This window comes from Rhineura floridana, chromosome 1 (genome assembly GCF_030035675.1).
Source record: "Rhineura floridana isolate rRhiFlo1 chromosome 1, rRhiFlo1.hap2, whole genome shotgun sequence".
Taxonomy (NCBI): domain Eukaryota; kingdom Metazoa; phylum Chordata; class Lepidosauria; order Squamata; family Rhineuridae; genus Rhineura; species Rhineura floridana.
The window spans coordinates 110,135,224-110,151,682 of record NC_084480.1 but is presented as its reverse complement, the minus strand read 5'-3'; the positions used below and the strand labels follow the sequence as shown (position 1 = coordinate 110,151,682).

The following is a 16,459-nucleotide window of genomic DNA, read 5'->3' as shown; positions in this document are numbered from 1 at the left end:
TAATAACAAAAACCATATTCTAGAAGAACAGCTGGTATGGCACAGTGGGGAGGAGAGCCTGGCTGGGAGTCCAGAGTCTGTGAGTTCAAATCTTGGTTTGTGTCTCCTGGGCGTAAAGGGCCAGCTAAAGATCACCCCACAGTGAGTGGCTCAGGGGTTACGTGCCCTGCCACCCGTGGGCAAGCTGCATAGTTCCAAGGAGCCCAGTTGCCCCCCAGCTGGCAGTTGCGGACAAGGAAGGGGCTGGTTTGTGCAGCTGTGGCAAGCTGAGCAGGCTCTAGCCAGCTGGGGAGGACTAGCCTCAGAGGGAGGCAATGATAAACCCCTTCTGAATATAGCTTATCATGAAAACCCTATTCATAGGGTAGCCATAAGTCGGGATCGACTTGAAGGCAGTCCATTTCCATTCTGCATATTCTAGAAGACTCCGGAGTTTGCAAAGTATTATGCCATATCACAGAGAGGCAAATGTAGTGGCTTCTATGGAAGACTAGACACCTGGAAACTTGTGGCCTGTGCTATTGTGATGAGCGCAAATGGCTTTGCCTCATAATTCTTCCTAAACCAAGTGTTTCTGTTCAGTTACAATACATGGCAGAATAGGAGAATATGGAAGATACGGCTTAAATGAGGGAGGAGAAGAGAGAAGCAGCTCTTCAGAGACAGTTATCAGGTATGGTACATCAGTTTCTGAATGAGGCACATATCTGTGATCTAGACTCCTGCAAGGCTGGAGACCCAGGTGCCCTGACTCGTACCCTTGTTCTCTGCTGACATTATAATATCATAGGTAGCTTGACCTCCACAGAAGCTTTTTGTCAAAATTATTGTAAAAATCCGCTTTATGTTGGTGATGCAAGTTAGTTCATGGTACACTGATCCTTATGATGGGGACAACCCCATGGTAACTTTTCCAGTCTAAAGTACATACTTTAATCTGCAGCTGTTTTACATCCTGGAAATATCTGCAAAATGGCTAAGATGAGTAGACTAAGAGAAATGCCTTGGTTGCTAGGAGATAGCCCAAATGTAGCCATTGTTCAGAGAGAACTGCATGTTTTCGGAAAGAAAACGCTGCAACCTCATGCATACATACTCAGGAATAAATAATCATATTTATGTCTAAGTAAACACGCTACAATCTTCTTTGAAAACACATTCCAATGAAATCATTATTTATAATGAGACTATCAAATAAAATCCATGTCTTCAGCTTTAAACAACATAGAAAATGGGCAATATCCAACTAAGTTATACTTAGAGTAGACCTATGGAATCAATGGACAAGTTACTTAAATTCATTTATTTCAATGGGTCTACTCTGTGTACTGCATTGGTAATCAACTAATACTAAATAATTGAAGAATGAAATGTCCAGCATGTATCTAGTTCCACTGGTATTATGCATTCAGGCCCTGCCCCTGCTTCCATGTATATTTGTTGTAACCTTCATAAAACACCCATGGAATAAAACTGGCTATAAAAAGAAAATGAAATGTATGAACAAACAACATTATTCTTATTATGAACCTCTCTGATAATTTAATGAAAATAAAATCCCTACGTAATTAAACAAACACTTCAACCTAGAATGCACCTCTAGTTTAAGAAAAAATTGATTAAACAAAATTATTTGTACAAGTTAATGTATTAACACTACCTTATTCGGTACAGTATGGTGGGACTAGCTGATCCCTCTATTTGGAAGGTATGGTTTGGAGGATACCAGCATCGGTCTGCCTCATTCATTAGTGCAAACATGTTATGGTACACTGGCAAGATACCTAGCAAAACAAAGGATGAAGAAGATGTTTTATTTATAAGATCTTTATCCCTCAGCCCTTTTTCTTATTTTAAAAAGGCACTGCTGCTAAGAAGTGTTGAACTGGCCACACCTGCAAGGGTTTAATATTTTCTTTTGGATTTTAGATTTCAAGAGGGGATGGCTTATGAAAGCAAACATTCAGATGACATTGAATTTGGTTCCAGTAAAGCAATAGATGCAAAATTTAATTTTCAAACCAATGCAGTAAATAGTTGTAACATTACAGAAAGAGGGCTCTAATGTTATTACAGTAACTTGTCAGTAGTAGTCATTGCAAGAAATGCTTCCATCACTGGCTTTAACTTCACAAATGAGGTATATGTTCACACCCTGAAAACTGACAATTAAATAAAATTAAAATAGAAAGGACTATATATCAAGGTTTATTGTCAAAACCACAGATCACAACCAAACAAACACAGACAAAAAAACAGCAATCAGTCCAGAAAGTTACTAAACACATCATTAAATTTAATAAAATAATCCATCTCACTCTTGATCATAACTATCATACTAGGTCTAAGAATTTCTCATGAAGTAAAGTCTGCAAAACAGCCAAAAAAATTGTTGCTGGCTTACAAATTAGGCTTACGCTAACAACCTTGCTTTACCTTGTGTCCTTTGACCATCCCACCCGAGACACACATCCAGTTACAAATGCACAAGAGCAGCTAGAAAACTAATCAAGCTTTGGACACCATGGCTTGTTTGCTCATCTGTGATATGACTCATGGTTTGTTGAACAAACCACATTTAAAACAAGCCATAGCTTAAGTGTTATGTGTAAACATAGCTACTATTATATCTCTATTAACACCAGCAAGTAGAGACCAGCTTCTATTTTTTGCAGTAGAGACCAGCTTCTATTGTAATCAGAATCTGAGCTAAGTATTTTGTTCTAGCAAACAAAATGTAGGAGAGCTAAACAAATAGTGGAGGAGGACCTCAACAACTTTACCTACGTATATATTGTATCCAACAATGGGCTATGTCATATGGGGCTGAAGTAGGTGGAATGAGTTGCTTGAAATTGGGAGGAAGAATCTTCTCCCGGCACAAGATTATTCCACCTGATTTCTGACAATTCCTTCCCTCAATTCCAACTACAGCCTCCATACGACACAGCTCATAATGTTTGGTACAATAACTCTCTGGAGAGGCTTACTAGAGGACACAGGGTGCTGCAAGACAGAGAAGGGAAACAGAAAGATCCATTGCATGAGCTGCCTTCCACTTGCACAATGTTGAATACAGCCCCACAAGCATCTAGTTTGATAACAATTATCACCCACTCACCCACCCATGCAAAAAGCTCTTCTGAGTAAGAAGCCATAAGTTTATTGTAGAGGGTAAGTTCCATACACAAGGCTGAACTTAAACCTGAAAAACCCAAAGGTCTATTTAAGTTTAGCTGCCAACGTCCACAGCCCTTTTTCGCTTCTGTTTCAGCAGCTGCTTGATTTCTCCCACAAAAATATGGTTCTAAGAAACCAAAAGAATGAACTGGATTGAAGGTATCCCAATTGCAGGCTATGGTATCTACCATACCAAGTGCCTACACTTAACCAGTAGCAGAGAGTCAAATTGTCAGTCACTGCGGGACAAATTTGCCATCTTGTAGCCTGAAATTCCCCAACGGCCTACTTGGCACAAACAATTTGTTCTAGATTAATCTGCCTGGGAGGTGACCTGCAGTAAACAGAACATCTGCTTTGTGAAATGCTTTTAACAGCTAGAAAGCTACATATACTCTGCTGCTGAAGTAATTATTTTGCAACACTGAAGGAGTTTGGTCAGCCCCTTACTTAGATGGATTATGTGCAGCTGCTTCTGCACCCTCTTTCTGGATGAAACAGCCTGGAATCTGGACTATTCATCAATTGCCAAGGATCAAAAGATTCTGACAAATATACCCCCCCCATCCCTACTAAAATTGTATCTGTGTGCACATTTTAACTGGAAGATGCACTGGAAGTCATTCTTAGCTGAAAAGCAAGGTATAAGCATAATTACTTACTTAAATTCATTAAACCCTTTTTAGGAATGCATCCCCCAATGAAGAAGCTATGTCAAAGGAGGCAGAAAATGAGAAAAGCAGCAGCAGCAAAACTAGTAGAAAGATAGCCAAGAGAATAAGCCTATTTAAAAAATACTGAGCTGCATTGATATAATAAAGCTGTGCAAATACAGTGCACCATGTAATGATTCTGTATCAGTCCATGATGACGACTAGTAATTAAGTGATCCAGTCCCAGAGTGTCATGTGTAAGGGGGAAGAGGCAAAAGTACAGAACAGCAACACTGAAGAGTGGGTCAGACTCCATGTCTTACAGTGGCGTTGTACAGAAGCTAAGGGTTGCACAGCAAAGCTGCAGATCACAGTCCCATGAAGATATTTCTGTATGACTATGGAATTTTTTTTAAATCTATATGAAACAATACTAACAGGAAGCAAGCACATGGATATCTTGCCAAATTTTGTTAAGTATAAATCTGGCATTGAAAGTATGAACCTCCATGATCAGGAAAACACATTTTCCCAGAGACTATAAAGAGTCATTTCATACAATCTTTTCATAAAATTTCCCAAAACACAATGCTATATCATGGGAAAACAAGACAGCCAGCAGCCACTTTTGTCATCATAGTAGCACTCCTTCCAGCTCTTGGGGGAAAGATTGCATGAAGGGGGAGGGGCAGACAAAGACCATCTGAGGGTCTGCTTTAGCTGGATCTTTCCCTCACCCTTGATAGAGCAATCTACCATCAACTATCCTGATGGTTTTGTATAGTTTGTTGTTGTTTTAATGTATTTTAATGACTCTTGTAAGCTGCCTTGGAAGAACTGCATTTTGAAAGGCTGCATATAAATAATCTTTAGTAAACCACTTTGTAAGGTCCATCTTAAAAGTGGTGTATAAATGAAATAAATAAAGAGTAGCTATAGCTCTATCCGCATATAGCCCAGTTCAGAGTTTTCCTCACTTGCTTACTGCTATGTGCATGGTGGACAGGATCATGACTGCTCATGGGTAATGGAAGTACAGTGTGAACTAACTAGAAAGGGGGTTCACTGCCTAGTTCTGATCCACTGTATTCCAATAGTCCGGCATTCAACCCCAATCTGCCCTTGCTTTGGCACTTGCTGATTCGATCCGCTGGGTTTTTTTGGTTGTGAAAAAAAATCACATAGTTTTTAATGTAAATGCCTATATAAATGGTCATGGTGTTCCACGTGGTTTATTTTTTCCTATTTATCACACCTACACACTGCCACAAATGCATCAATTTACAAGAAATTACAAAGATAATTACATAAAATCAGGGGGGGAAATCAGGAAAAAAATCCATGCTGATTACAGCCACGCCGCACCACAAAAAATCCATGCCTACTACTGCCACAGGTTGCCACAAGAAATAGTGCTGGTCTGAAAAGGTAGCTGACTGTCAAATTCAGCTGGAATCCAGTACTACATTTGATTTAGCAGATATTCTCCCCCCTCTCTAGAACTAACCCCATGAAAAAGCAAGATAAACCAATTCAGGCCAATTGTGAGGGGCAGGCTGATTTTAAATATCAGTGCTCTGCAGCCTGGCTTAGGCAACACAAAGAAAAGAACTGTTGTCTCTCAATAACTACTTCTGTCTCATGTTTTGAAAACCATGGATCTAGATAGATTAATATATACAGAGACAAGGATTAACACATAGCTAAGAAAAGCTACAGCAGAAGATGGGAGAATTTTAATGTTAGAACTCGTTTGACCTTGTCAGCAACAATAACTTCTCTTGTAGGGAAGTAAAGCCCCACATATCCCCCCCATAAAAAACATTCAACTGCTTTTCTTTTGTAAAGAATCAGTGTTCACATGTTGCAGTAACCACCTGCTGAGCAAAAGGTGACTCATGTGTGAGTCACTTTGGACATCAATTTGACAGAAGAGCATTTAAACCAGAACCAGAGAGATGCTTGTTCCAGCTTTACAGCAAGATGAGACTGATCAGCTTACCTTTCTGTTTTAAATTTTTAAAAAACCTTATTTTTCTTCTATAAAAAACTGGAACAATGACCAATTTAGTCTTAGCTAGCAGTTGGAGTGTTTATTTATATTTGTACAAATATGTTGACTTTTGATGTTGCAATGAGCAAACTGGATTCTTCACAAACCTGATGAAGAAACAGTAATTCAGAATGAATGCTTGATACAATTTATTATCTTATGTATAAAGTGGTCTACAACTACTGTATCGAACACGTACAAAATATTTAGGGCTATACATTATGCTGTTGTTGGAAACACTGGTGTTACAACAGCCATTTTTATAACACATACACAAAGGGTAGAAGTATTGCCCGGCGCCACCGAGGAGCTCCTCTGCTTCGGTGGATCCGCGAGCAGGAATTCCCTGGAGATGCACCGGTGCCGTTGGCCACTTGACACCGCTGCTTGAGATCAGGCCGCCGGGAAGAGCTAGGGTGGCGGCTGATGGAGACTGGCGGAGACTAAAGGGACTTTCTGTTGTTAGAAAGAATGAGACTGCATATAACATCATGGTTGGGGTGCTCTAGTAATTAAGTTGAAACTGCTTTAATTTTCTTTTACTCTTGCAATATTGATTAGATGTGTAATGCGGCCTCCTATAATATGTTATGTTATACTTACAGTGTGGAAATAGTTTTTGTGTTGTTGTAATATTTGCTATTTGTTATTTTTTCTATTATGGTTGTATTATTTTGCTTGACATTGTTTTGTAATTGTTTGCTTTTGTTGCAAGCTATTTCAATTATTGTGCTCTTGCTTCCTTTTTGTAAGTCGCTTTGAGTTCTATTGCTGAAAAAGGTGACTAAAATACTACTACTAATAAATAAATAAATAAATAAGTGTGCGTTTATCCTTTCCCCAATGTGTTTCTCGCACTCCTATGAGCCCCAACCATTCTGCAATCATTTCCAAACATAAACAGAGAATGCAAGAGACACAATTGTGCCTATATACTAGACCAGCCTTTCCCAACCAGTGTGTCTCCAGATGTTGTTGGACCACAACTCCCATCAGCCTCAGCCAGCATTGCCAATGGTCAGGAAAGATGGGAATTGTGCTCCAACAACATCTGGAGGCACACTGGTTGGGAAAGGCTGTACTAGACTATTGGCTGATCAGTAGTTTTTCTAGCTCAGTCCACCCTCTTGAATCCAAAGCTCCATCATCTCAAGCAAAGTTCTTTACCATTCAAGATCCAGGCACTGAGTTCAAGCATATGAATGTATTACATAGAACAAGGAAGCTGCCTTTTACAGACTCAAACCATTGGTCAATCTAGCTCAGTACTGTCTACACCAATTGACAGTGGCTCTCTAGGGTTTCAGGCGGGGTCATTCCCAGCCCTACTTAGAGATCCCCGGGATTGAACCTGGGACCCTCCTGCGTGCAAACCGGATGTTCTACCACTGAATCACAGACCTTCACCTATTGGTCGCTTACTCCGGCCCTGTAACAGGGATTTTGAGACTTTTTTAAATTGACATAAGCACGTATTCTGCTCTTCTTCAAATCCTTTGCCTAGTTCATTATATCACACACCATACAATCATTGCACAAAACCACTACCCAATATAATTTTCTTATTTGCACATGCAATTCTTCGCTATACTAGGCAGTGTCCTAACTGAGGGCCTTCTTCCTCCACTGCTAAGAAGGGAGTGGCAATAGAGGCCACTGGTAAATATGTGCTAGTTGCAAAATCTCTATGTAGCAGGCTGACATGTTGGCAAGTCTTTTTAATGCACTTTGCAACTTATACAACTGACTCTTAGCAGACACTACAGGAACTGTTCTCCAAAGACGACAGCTCAGAAGGATAGCAGACCTATGGCTACTTAGCCTGAACTAGTAAATTCCCAAAGGATGCACAACTGCTGTGCATGGTTACTTAACAGATAAATTCTAAAATCCACATTGCTATGCAAAGAAGGCAAAAATCAGTCTCAATGTAATGCCCTTATCAGTCATGAAATTTCACTCCGACACAAGCAAGGATTTGAAGAGTTCATCAGCATAATATTGGCTTGAAATACAAGGGAGGTGTTGTTGGTCTCTGTACATAAAGTATAGGTTCTGCACTACCATCTCCACTTTTGAGTTCAGCTTAAGTATTCCAACTGCAAAGAACTACTTGTAAGGAAAACATCCCTAAGATAAATACACCAAGTTCTCTCAACCAAATCAGAAGCCTTTTTTCATCTTCAGTCTAAAGCTATTTATTATAGAAGCATGCATGGTTCTTCTGTGCTGGAATGTGCAGCGCTGAAAATAAGTTAGTTGTTATATAAATGTACATTTGAGAACAAATTATTTAAATACCTAGGCAACAAACATTCTTCCTAACTATACTGAATGGACTGCATAAGAACAGTATTGTCAAGAGGAAAGAGACTGAGGTCCAATAAGCAGTGGTCTCCCTGTGAAGCATGACAGTCCTTTGTCAGTAAAAAGAGAGACCAATCTATCTTCCCCTACATTTTGGCTCTATGATGAGAACACTGTTAACTTAGCACACACACAATAATGTATCAAAAATCAGAAGATAGCACCTGGCCTTAAACTAAGTTGACAGAAATCTGCAACCAAATGCAAAGGCAGAACTGCAGCTTTTCCCCCCACTTCTGCAAATGTTTTGTGTTATCAACCAGTATGAGTGAACAGAGACTATTGTCAATGTACTGTAATTAGTATAGATTTACCCCGGCCTGTGAAATGACAGCAAAAGAGAAGGAAGGATTAATGGTTAGAACTATAAAATCAGTATTTTCCTTCACTGTGAGGAAAACTGCACCCATTCATTTCTGGCTGCCAGGCAAGAGTTAAAATTAGATATGAGCCCTGCTACAAAATAGTGGCAACATTAGTAACACCCAATTTTCAATACTGTGTGTATGCACAAGTATGCAACCAACTAAAAATATGTACTTTGCACAAGGTTCAGATTTAAATGTATGTTGGTCCACGAAGCAGAAATGCATTCTGGTGCTAAAATTATCTATCTGGAATGACAACCCAGTCAGACAGAGGATTAAGATGAGTCTGTGACCTCTAGCATTCTTGCCATCTTTTCTCACATCCAACTAGTTTCACTTACAATTTTCCACAACATTTGCCAGAGCTGGAAAATCTTGCTTTTCTCTTGTAAACATTTTATATGGCCAAAATGGCAAATCTGCAAAATCCCACACTTTTAAAAATTATTAACTATTTGAAATATTATAAGCCACCAATAGAGGGGAGGGGGAGGATGGAATTATGAGCTGTTATTCAGTGGAAGCAGAGCTCTGGACCAAGAGCTGGGTGTACATACTAGCCTCTATCTCAGCTGCTTAAATTACACACTACTAGCCACCTGCTGCTAAACACAGGCGAAAGACCAGGAATGCAACGAAGCATCAATAATAATAATGATAAACAAACAAACAGGGAGCTGAGACAGACAGGGACCTAGCCACACAAGATACAAAGCAACAGTCTTGGACAAAAACACAAGTACAGCCCAATGGGTAGTTACATACTACATCATCTGAGGGTGCAACACTTAGCAGAGAAGGAGGAAACAAATAACATTCTTCAGAGAAACAATGACAAAGGAACAGAGCCCTAACTTCATACTCATGAAGTCCTGATAAAATAAAATCACAAGGATCAACAACTATACAGTGTTCATCTACGCACACAATAGTTTTATCTATTGCAGTTTGAGAACAATTTGTGGGAGCAACAGAGATGCAAAGGAATTAAAATATAGGCACATGTGTATCCTGACTTCTTTGGAAGAACTTTTAAGGGTATCTAATCTTACTATCTAAGCTTACTTGATCATTAAAACAACACTATTGTGTTCATTAGCAAGAGAGATTCAGACACTGCACTAAAACTACTGTTTAAGCTAACCGTGAAGTCCAACAATGGTTTGAGCTACCAAACATACAAAAGGCAAACCATGGTTTAGAGTTGCTTGTCTGTTTTTGTCTTCCCATTTTCTGAGTGCTTGGGTTCATAAATTCTCTCCCATATCCACAGTGCAGTAGCCTAAGAAGGCAAAGTACCATAATTGTAATTGATCAATATAGATATATTGCAGTCATAAGCACTATTCATTCTCCCAACCACCACATAATTACCACCACATGAGGGGGACAGGGGGGATGAATTCACTGCCCCCTCCCTGTTTGTCACATCCCAGTCATTCTCATTCTTGAATAGGCTCACTTCACAATTGCAGGGGAACCTATGTGAGTAGAACAGGCTCCCCATTGCAGACATTCAGCTCACAACAAGCGGGAGTCTGTGGGAAAGGTGAGGGGGATGTACATTATACTTGCATACAGGGGAGTATGCTTTGGCAGCTTTTGGATCAGGATATCCTGACCAATAACAACAGTGCACTGGTACCCTCCATATTGGATTACTGCAATGTGCTATATATGGGACAGCCCTTGAGACTGGCAAGAAGCTGCAGCTAGTGCAAAATGTGGCAGCTCAACTGCTCACTCAGGCAGACTATCATCACTATGTTATGCTATAGCTGAAAAGAATTGCACTGCCTGCCAAGTAGCTACCATTGTCTTTTGGGTGCCTACTGAAGACTTTCCTCTATCAACAAGCCTTAAGTGGAGAGTTTTATCCCAGTCAGCATCAGTACTGGCATTATTTTTAACTGTTTTTATATACAGAATATTTTTTAAATGTTTGAATTGTTTTACATTGTATGTTGTATGTAATTGTACACTTTTCTTATTTTACGGTTGTAACTGTTTTATTTGTTTCATAACTGCATATTTTATTGTTGTAATCCAACCTTAAAGGATGGGTAAATATAAACAACAAACAAACAAAGGCTACAGTTAGCACAAATTCTGGTTTTTCACCAGATTACAAATCTGTCAATTCAGACACTGTGGCAAACATCAGTTGATCTTCCTTAACCATGATATGGCATGATGTATGAATTGTGTCCCTGTAACTTGCTAAGGCCATCTAGTGATCTTGCTGGTGAAAATGTTCCTGAATTCAGGTCTCCCTGATCCAAATTCAATACTAATCTCTGTGTGTCAGGTTTGCTATGAATTCTGACTACAAACAGCACTGCACAACTTATTGGCACTGCTCACATTCACTGTCTTCCAAAACTCCAAGAATAGAGCAGTGTAATATGAGTGGGTTAAATCAAACCTTCATGAGCAAGTGAGGTATAGTGTGGAAGTGGTGAAAAAGAAGGAAGAAAGTGAAGTGTGCAAGAATATGTTCCTTTGATACATATTTTGATTTCAAGGTAGGACTGATTTCAACTGGGTTACCTCAATGAGCTCTATGAGGGCATTTTAAGGTATCTGGAGGTGGGTAGAACTGACCCAGGTGGAGAGAGAGGAAGAGAGAGAGAAAGAGGGAGGGAGGGAGAGAGGGAGGGAGGGAGAAAGAGAGGGAGAGAGAGGGAGAGAGAGAGAGAGAGAGAGAGAGAGAGAGAGAGAGAGAGGGAGGGAGAGAGAGAGAGGGAGAGGGAGAGAGAGGGAGAGAGAGAGAGAGAGGGAGAGAGAGAGAGAGAGAGAATACAATCCAGCTGATCATGTAAATACCTTCACAGTAATTTCTAAAATTCAACCATTCCTTCTCAAGCACTAGCTCTCCAGAGCACTAGCTCTTACTTTAATAGTAAAAATATTTGGCAAAGTTAAATATGAAACAGCCCATGCAAGAGTTGTCACCAGAAAATACACAGCAGCAGAAAATGTTATGCTAATAACAAGATTACAATTATTATCAGTGGACAATCTTTGATGCCACAAGCATAATAATCTATGAAAGAAGCTTAAAAATCTGGAACCAAACTCCCCCCCCCAATTCTGCAAAATTAAGTTCTTCTAATGACATTAAGATTTCTCTCACATCGAAGAGCTTTCTTTTCCAAGACTAGAAAAATGTGCAGCCTCTGGGCTCTGGCCACACTTTCTCTGGCATGTGTGGATGCATCAGCTGTTTGAAATTCTGAAACTGCCAGTGGGGAGGTGCCACCTCACCTACACCAAGATCATCTAAGCTTTGGGTCTCTTTTGAAAGCACTTTTTTTCCATTTGGTTCACCAATATCTTCCTTTGCCTAGTCAAGGAATATCAACTGCTGCTTGAGTGACTGATGAACCAGTGCTTTCAAAAGACAACCAGAGCTTCCAAGAAGTATGGTTTGGTGTGAGCACCACCAGCAGACCTTTTTCTCTACAAGTGCACAAAGGTCTCATTTAGATGTAATGCTAAACTATGGTTGAACATTATGTGAACATTATTGTTCACATGTGAGCATTATGTGAAGTATAATCCCCCTCCCATTTCATTCTGTGATGCCATCTTAACTATCTGGCAGTTAGTGTTACATCCAAACCTGAACAAACTGGTTTAGCTTCACTATGCTTTACTTCTTTTATGAAGCTGGCTTGTTTCAATAAACCATAGTTAAGACTGTCTACAGATTAGAGCTCAGAAGTAATGCTAAACTGCAGTTAACTGAAAATGAAACAGAAGGGGAAGCCCAAGGCTCATTCCCGTAACGCTAAACCAATATTTAGCATTACATCCAAATGAGGCCAGTGTGATCATACAGAATGCTGCCGTAGGGAACCTCCTTAAACAGCTGGAATACAACTCTCACCATATCTGATTCAGAAAAGCATGAACTGAGCCACAAAATGCAATTCTGATCTATGTTTCTTGTCAAACCCAAAGAGTAAGCTGAAATGGTTCCACCAGTTGGAAAACTGGTTATGATCTTACCACAAGCCTTGCAAGCAGCAATACAGATCTCTTCTGCAACATATTCTCCAGCTGGAAATTGTAGATAATCGCCTTCCGTCCTTCCTGGGGAATGATAAAGGTAAACCCGAAACAGTGGCTCTGCCTGTCTGGAAACAGTTGAATTCCCAAGGATGCCACCATTCTGGTGAAGAGTAGATGACGGTGTCCCTTCCATTTCCGTCATTGTAAGGCAAGCCATCATGATGTTTTTACGTTCATAGCATTTGCCTGAAAGAAATCCACAAAAAAATATTTTCGTTATATTTTAAAGCCTTTGAATAGAAGATATAGAATATGTTGCTTTAACTTGCACTGGCATACAAGATTTATTTACTTTCTGCCTTTTCCTAGAAGGAGCTGGATATGTACATTGTTCTGCCGCCTCCACGGCTGAATTTCATTCTCACAACAACCCTGTGAGGTAGTCTGACAGATGATGATTAGCTCAGGGTCACGTAGTCCTTTATGGATGAGTGGGGATTTCAATCAAGTTCTCATCAGTCCTAGTCCAACACTATAATCACTATATCACTCCCAGATTTAATTCAATACCACTGAATTTGTATTACACAGATGGGGGCTTTCAAAACTTGTATAAGATTAAAAGCAGGGATTGCTAACCTCTCCACCCTAGGGCTCATGGCACCAACAAAGGCCTTTCAGTGGTGTCCCCAGCAAGTAGCCCAGAATCAGGGCTTTCACTTTTTTTAAAAGTCTCTAGGCCTTCTAGAAAGAAAGGTACGGACTTCCGGGAAGGGTGACTTAGCCTGTGCCTGCTTTTGAGACGGGCTCCTGCCTCAAAAGAAGCTTATTCAGATATATCAGTCAGATTTTCTTTTTTTTTTGACTGATTAAACTTCTCCCGGGTAGGGAGAAACGAAGAGATTAACCTCAAAGCCTATTTTTGTTGGGACGACCAGATCTCATTAATTTATGGGACGAGGTCCAGCCGACGAAGGTGGGACGGATTTTCAACAACAAGCTCTATCTGATAAAGCGAACGTTAATCTTATCTTCTAAGAGAGAACGCACTAACAGGCAAGCACCCTTCTTTCTATATTTTTCTTTTATTTGACTTAAATTGTTGCTGTTTAAAAGAGATTTGCCAGATTGATCGGTTTTTGACATCTCACTGGGGAGCCATAACTTCTCTCTGCTACTCACTAATTAATAGCTTATCTCTGTTTTTGTTGCAAAAAGCTGTCCTGGATTTGCATTCTAAAGATATACACAGAAGAGGGATTTCTATTCCAGATTTTTATTTTGAAGAATATTATATTGTCTGAGACTACTCTCTTTTTGGTCTATTTTATTTTGTCGAATCTGTTTCCTGACGACCGCCATTAATTGTTTCGAGCCTGGGAACTGCATTTTGTTTACTTAAGCATGGAGAGATAAGGCTGTCTGCTCTGTTTATACTGTGATGTCACCAAGTTTGGAGTATTAACCCAATTGTTGCTGAAATAAGAAGTGGTTTTCCTATATTTTTCTTTTAAAATGGCAATTAAGAAAGTGGCTGAGAATCTGGAAATAACTATGTTTCAGAAAATAATGGATGAGATTGAGATAACGAAACAAAACCTGCGACAGGGTTGTAAGGAGCTGAAAATTGAATTGAGTAAAATGAAGCAGGAGATTAAAGATATAGGGGTCCCTGTGAGAGAGGTGACCCTGGAAGGGGTCCCTGTGAGAGAGGAGACCCCGGAGATTGGAACAAACGTGGAACAGGAAAAAGATTTGGAGTCTATGGACTTTAGAAACAAAATCTATTGTTTGGAGACACAGGAGATTAAAGACATAGGGGTCCTTGTGAGAGAGGAGACCCTGGAGACTGGAACAGGGGTCCCTGTGAGAGAGGAGACCCTGGAGACTGGAACAGGGGTCCCTGTGAGAGAGGAGATCCCGGAGATTGGAACAAACGTGGAACAGGAACAAGATTTGGAGTCTATGGACTTTAGAAATAAAATCTATTGTTTGGAACTCAATGTTATCTCTGAAGAAATTAATGAAGATTCTAGAGATAAAGTTATCAATGGCATGGATAATCTTCTGGACTGGAATGATGTGATGGAGCCCAATATAGAGAAAATCTATGGAATTAACTGCAGCCATGTGACAATGGAAAAACTTTCAAGAGATGACCCAGTGTATTTTGAAAAAAAGAACAGAGATATGATTTTACAGCAGTATTTCAGCAACCTATTCAGAATGGATGGCAAGAAAATATTTGGGATAGAGGTAATTCCCATCAGACTCTTACTATATGACTATGGCTTTGACAGCAAGATTATTATGGAATACTGATAATGGAAGATTGGATACTGAAATTACTGGACTTAACAAGACTACTGAAGATGGAAGATGGAAAATGGAACTAATAGGGATAATAGAACAATGGCTACTGAAATTACTGAACCTAACAGATTCTGATGTGATGGATTAATTGAAATGTTTATTTTGACTATGGTTATGACAATAAGATTATCATAATTAGTAATGAGATGGATTAATCGATATGCTTATCTGGAAAAAAAAATTGATAGATATATTTCTTAAAGAATTGAAACCTCTCTTTGACTTTTTGTGGAAAGAATAAAGTAATGTTTATGAGATTTGATGATTAAGTAAGATAACTACTGGAGGAAAGTGATTTTATAATATGACTTAAGAGACAGGATTGTTATATATTATAGACTTATAACTGATTTGATCTTTGACAAATGGGAAGTCAATATTTTACTCTTTATTTTTTATTTTTGTTTTTTTTTCTTTTTCTTTTTTTTCTTTTTGTTTAACTATTTTTGATTTTGTTTTTTGTCTTTGAATGTTTTATGATTTCGTCTTGTATGTTTTATGAAAATCTGAATAAAAATTATTGAAAAAAAAAAATAGAAAGAAAGGTACAGAGCAAAATGTGCAAGTACTCTTCTAAGCAATTTCTGTGAAATGGGCCAGCGTGGCTGCTGCTGCCTATGAGTGTTTTTTAGCCAATGAGTAAAGAGCTGCTGTTTTGCCCTCCCTTTTAGTGCACTTTTCCTGCTTCTGTCATGTTTCTAGTCCTCGGAATCTCCATAGTTTGCCCTTCCTTTTTCCTTAGCAACCAGGATGCATCTTTCCTCTGCCAGGTTCACCTGAGAACAGATAGCGCGCAGAAGTTATTTTCGGCAAATACTACTACACAGTAAGTGTGGGTGAATGTTAAAGAATCCTCCTTTCCGCAAAAGGCAAATGTGAAAACTTTGCAAAGAGGCTTAGGCATGTCTCCTGCTTTGCAAGAGCTAAAGAGCAGAGACTCATTAAGAATTCACCATACAGTTAACTTACACTACACTGGTATACATGCCTACTCAGATGTGAGTCTCTTTGTATTTAATGGGACTTACTTCCAGGTAAATGCGTACAGGATGGCAGGTTAGGGTTTGATTTAGGGTTTGCACTGAGGAAAAACAAGGTTCATGTGCCTTTAAGAACTGTGTGGCAGGCAGAAATTCAATAGGTCAAGTCTTTTCTAGTATGGAAATTCACTTATGAGAAAAGCTTCACCATGACTTCTCTCTAAATCTGTTATGGCATGCCTCCATGGCAGTCATTTTGTGACTAGTGTCCCCAGCACTCTCTCAAAATTCAAAATGTGCCCTTTGGTAGAAAATGGCTGGTGACCCCTGATTTCAAGTATTGATCTAAGGATCTCATGGGATCTTAGGCTATATGCTTCTTCCTGAGGTCCATGTCAATAAAAATACTTTGTTTATAAGTTTTTAAAAAAACAAAAAATAAATGGAATAGATCTTATGAAACACAGG

At 39.4% G+C, this 16,459-nt stretch overlaps 1 protein-coding gene across 6 annotated transcripts in view; it reads right to left on the bottom strand.

Annotated features, from left to right (window-relative positions):
- JAK2 (Janus kinase 2) overlaps positions 1 to 16,459 on the bottom strand; it is a 144,918-nt gene that overhangs the window by 68,995 nt on the left and 59,464 nt on the right. For 3 of the 6 annotated variants that reach the window (XM_061629324.1, XM_061629326.1, XM_061629331.1), the window contains 2 exons: positions 12,636 to 12,884; positions 1,661 to 1,784 (listed from right to left, as the gene is read on the bottom strand). In XM_061629324.1, the coding sequence (XP_061485308.1) occupies positions 1,661 to 1,784; positions 12,636 to 12,858 (347 nt within the window). In that variant the 5' untranslated portion in view covers positions 12,859 to 12,884. Of the gene's footprint in view, positions 1 to 1,660; positions 1,785 to 9,802; positions 9,904 to 12,635; positions 12,885 to 16,459 lie in introns of those variants that run through there. The other 3 variants (XM_061629339.1, XM_061629342.1, XM_061629346.1) reach the window with 3 other exon arrangements.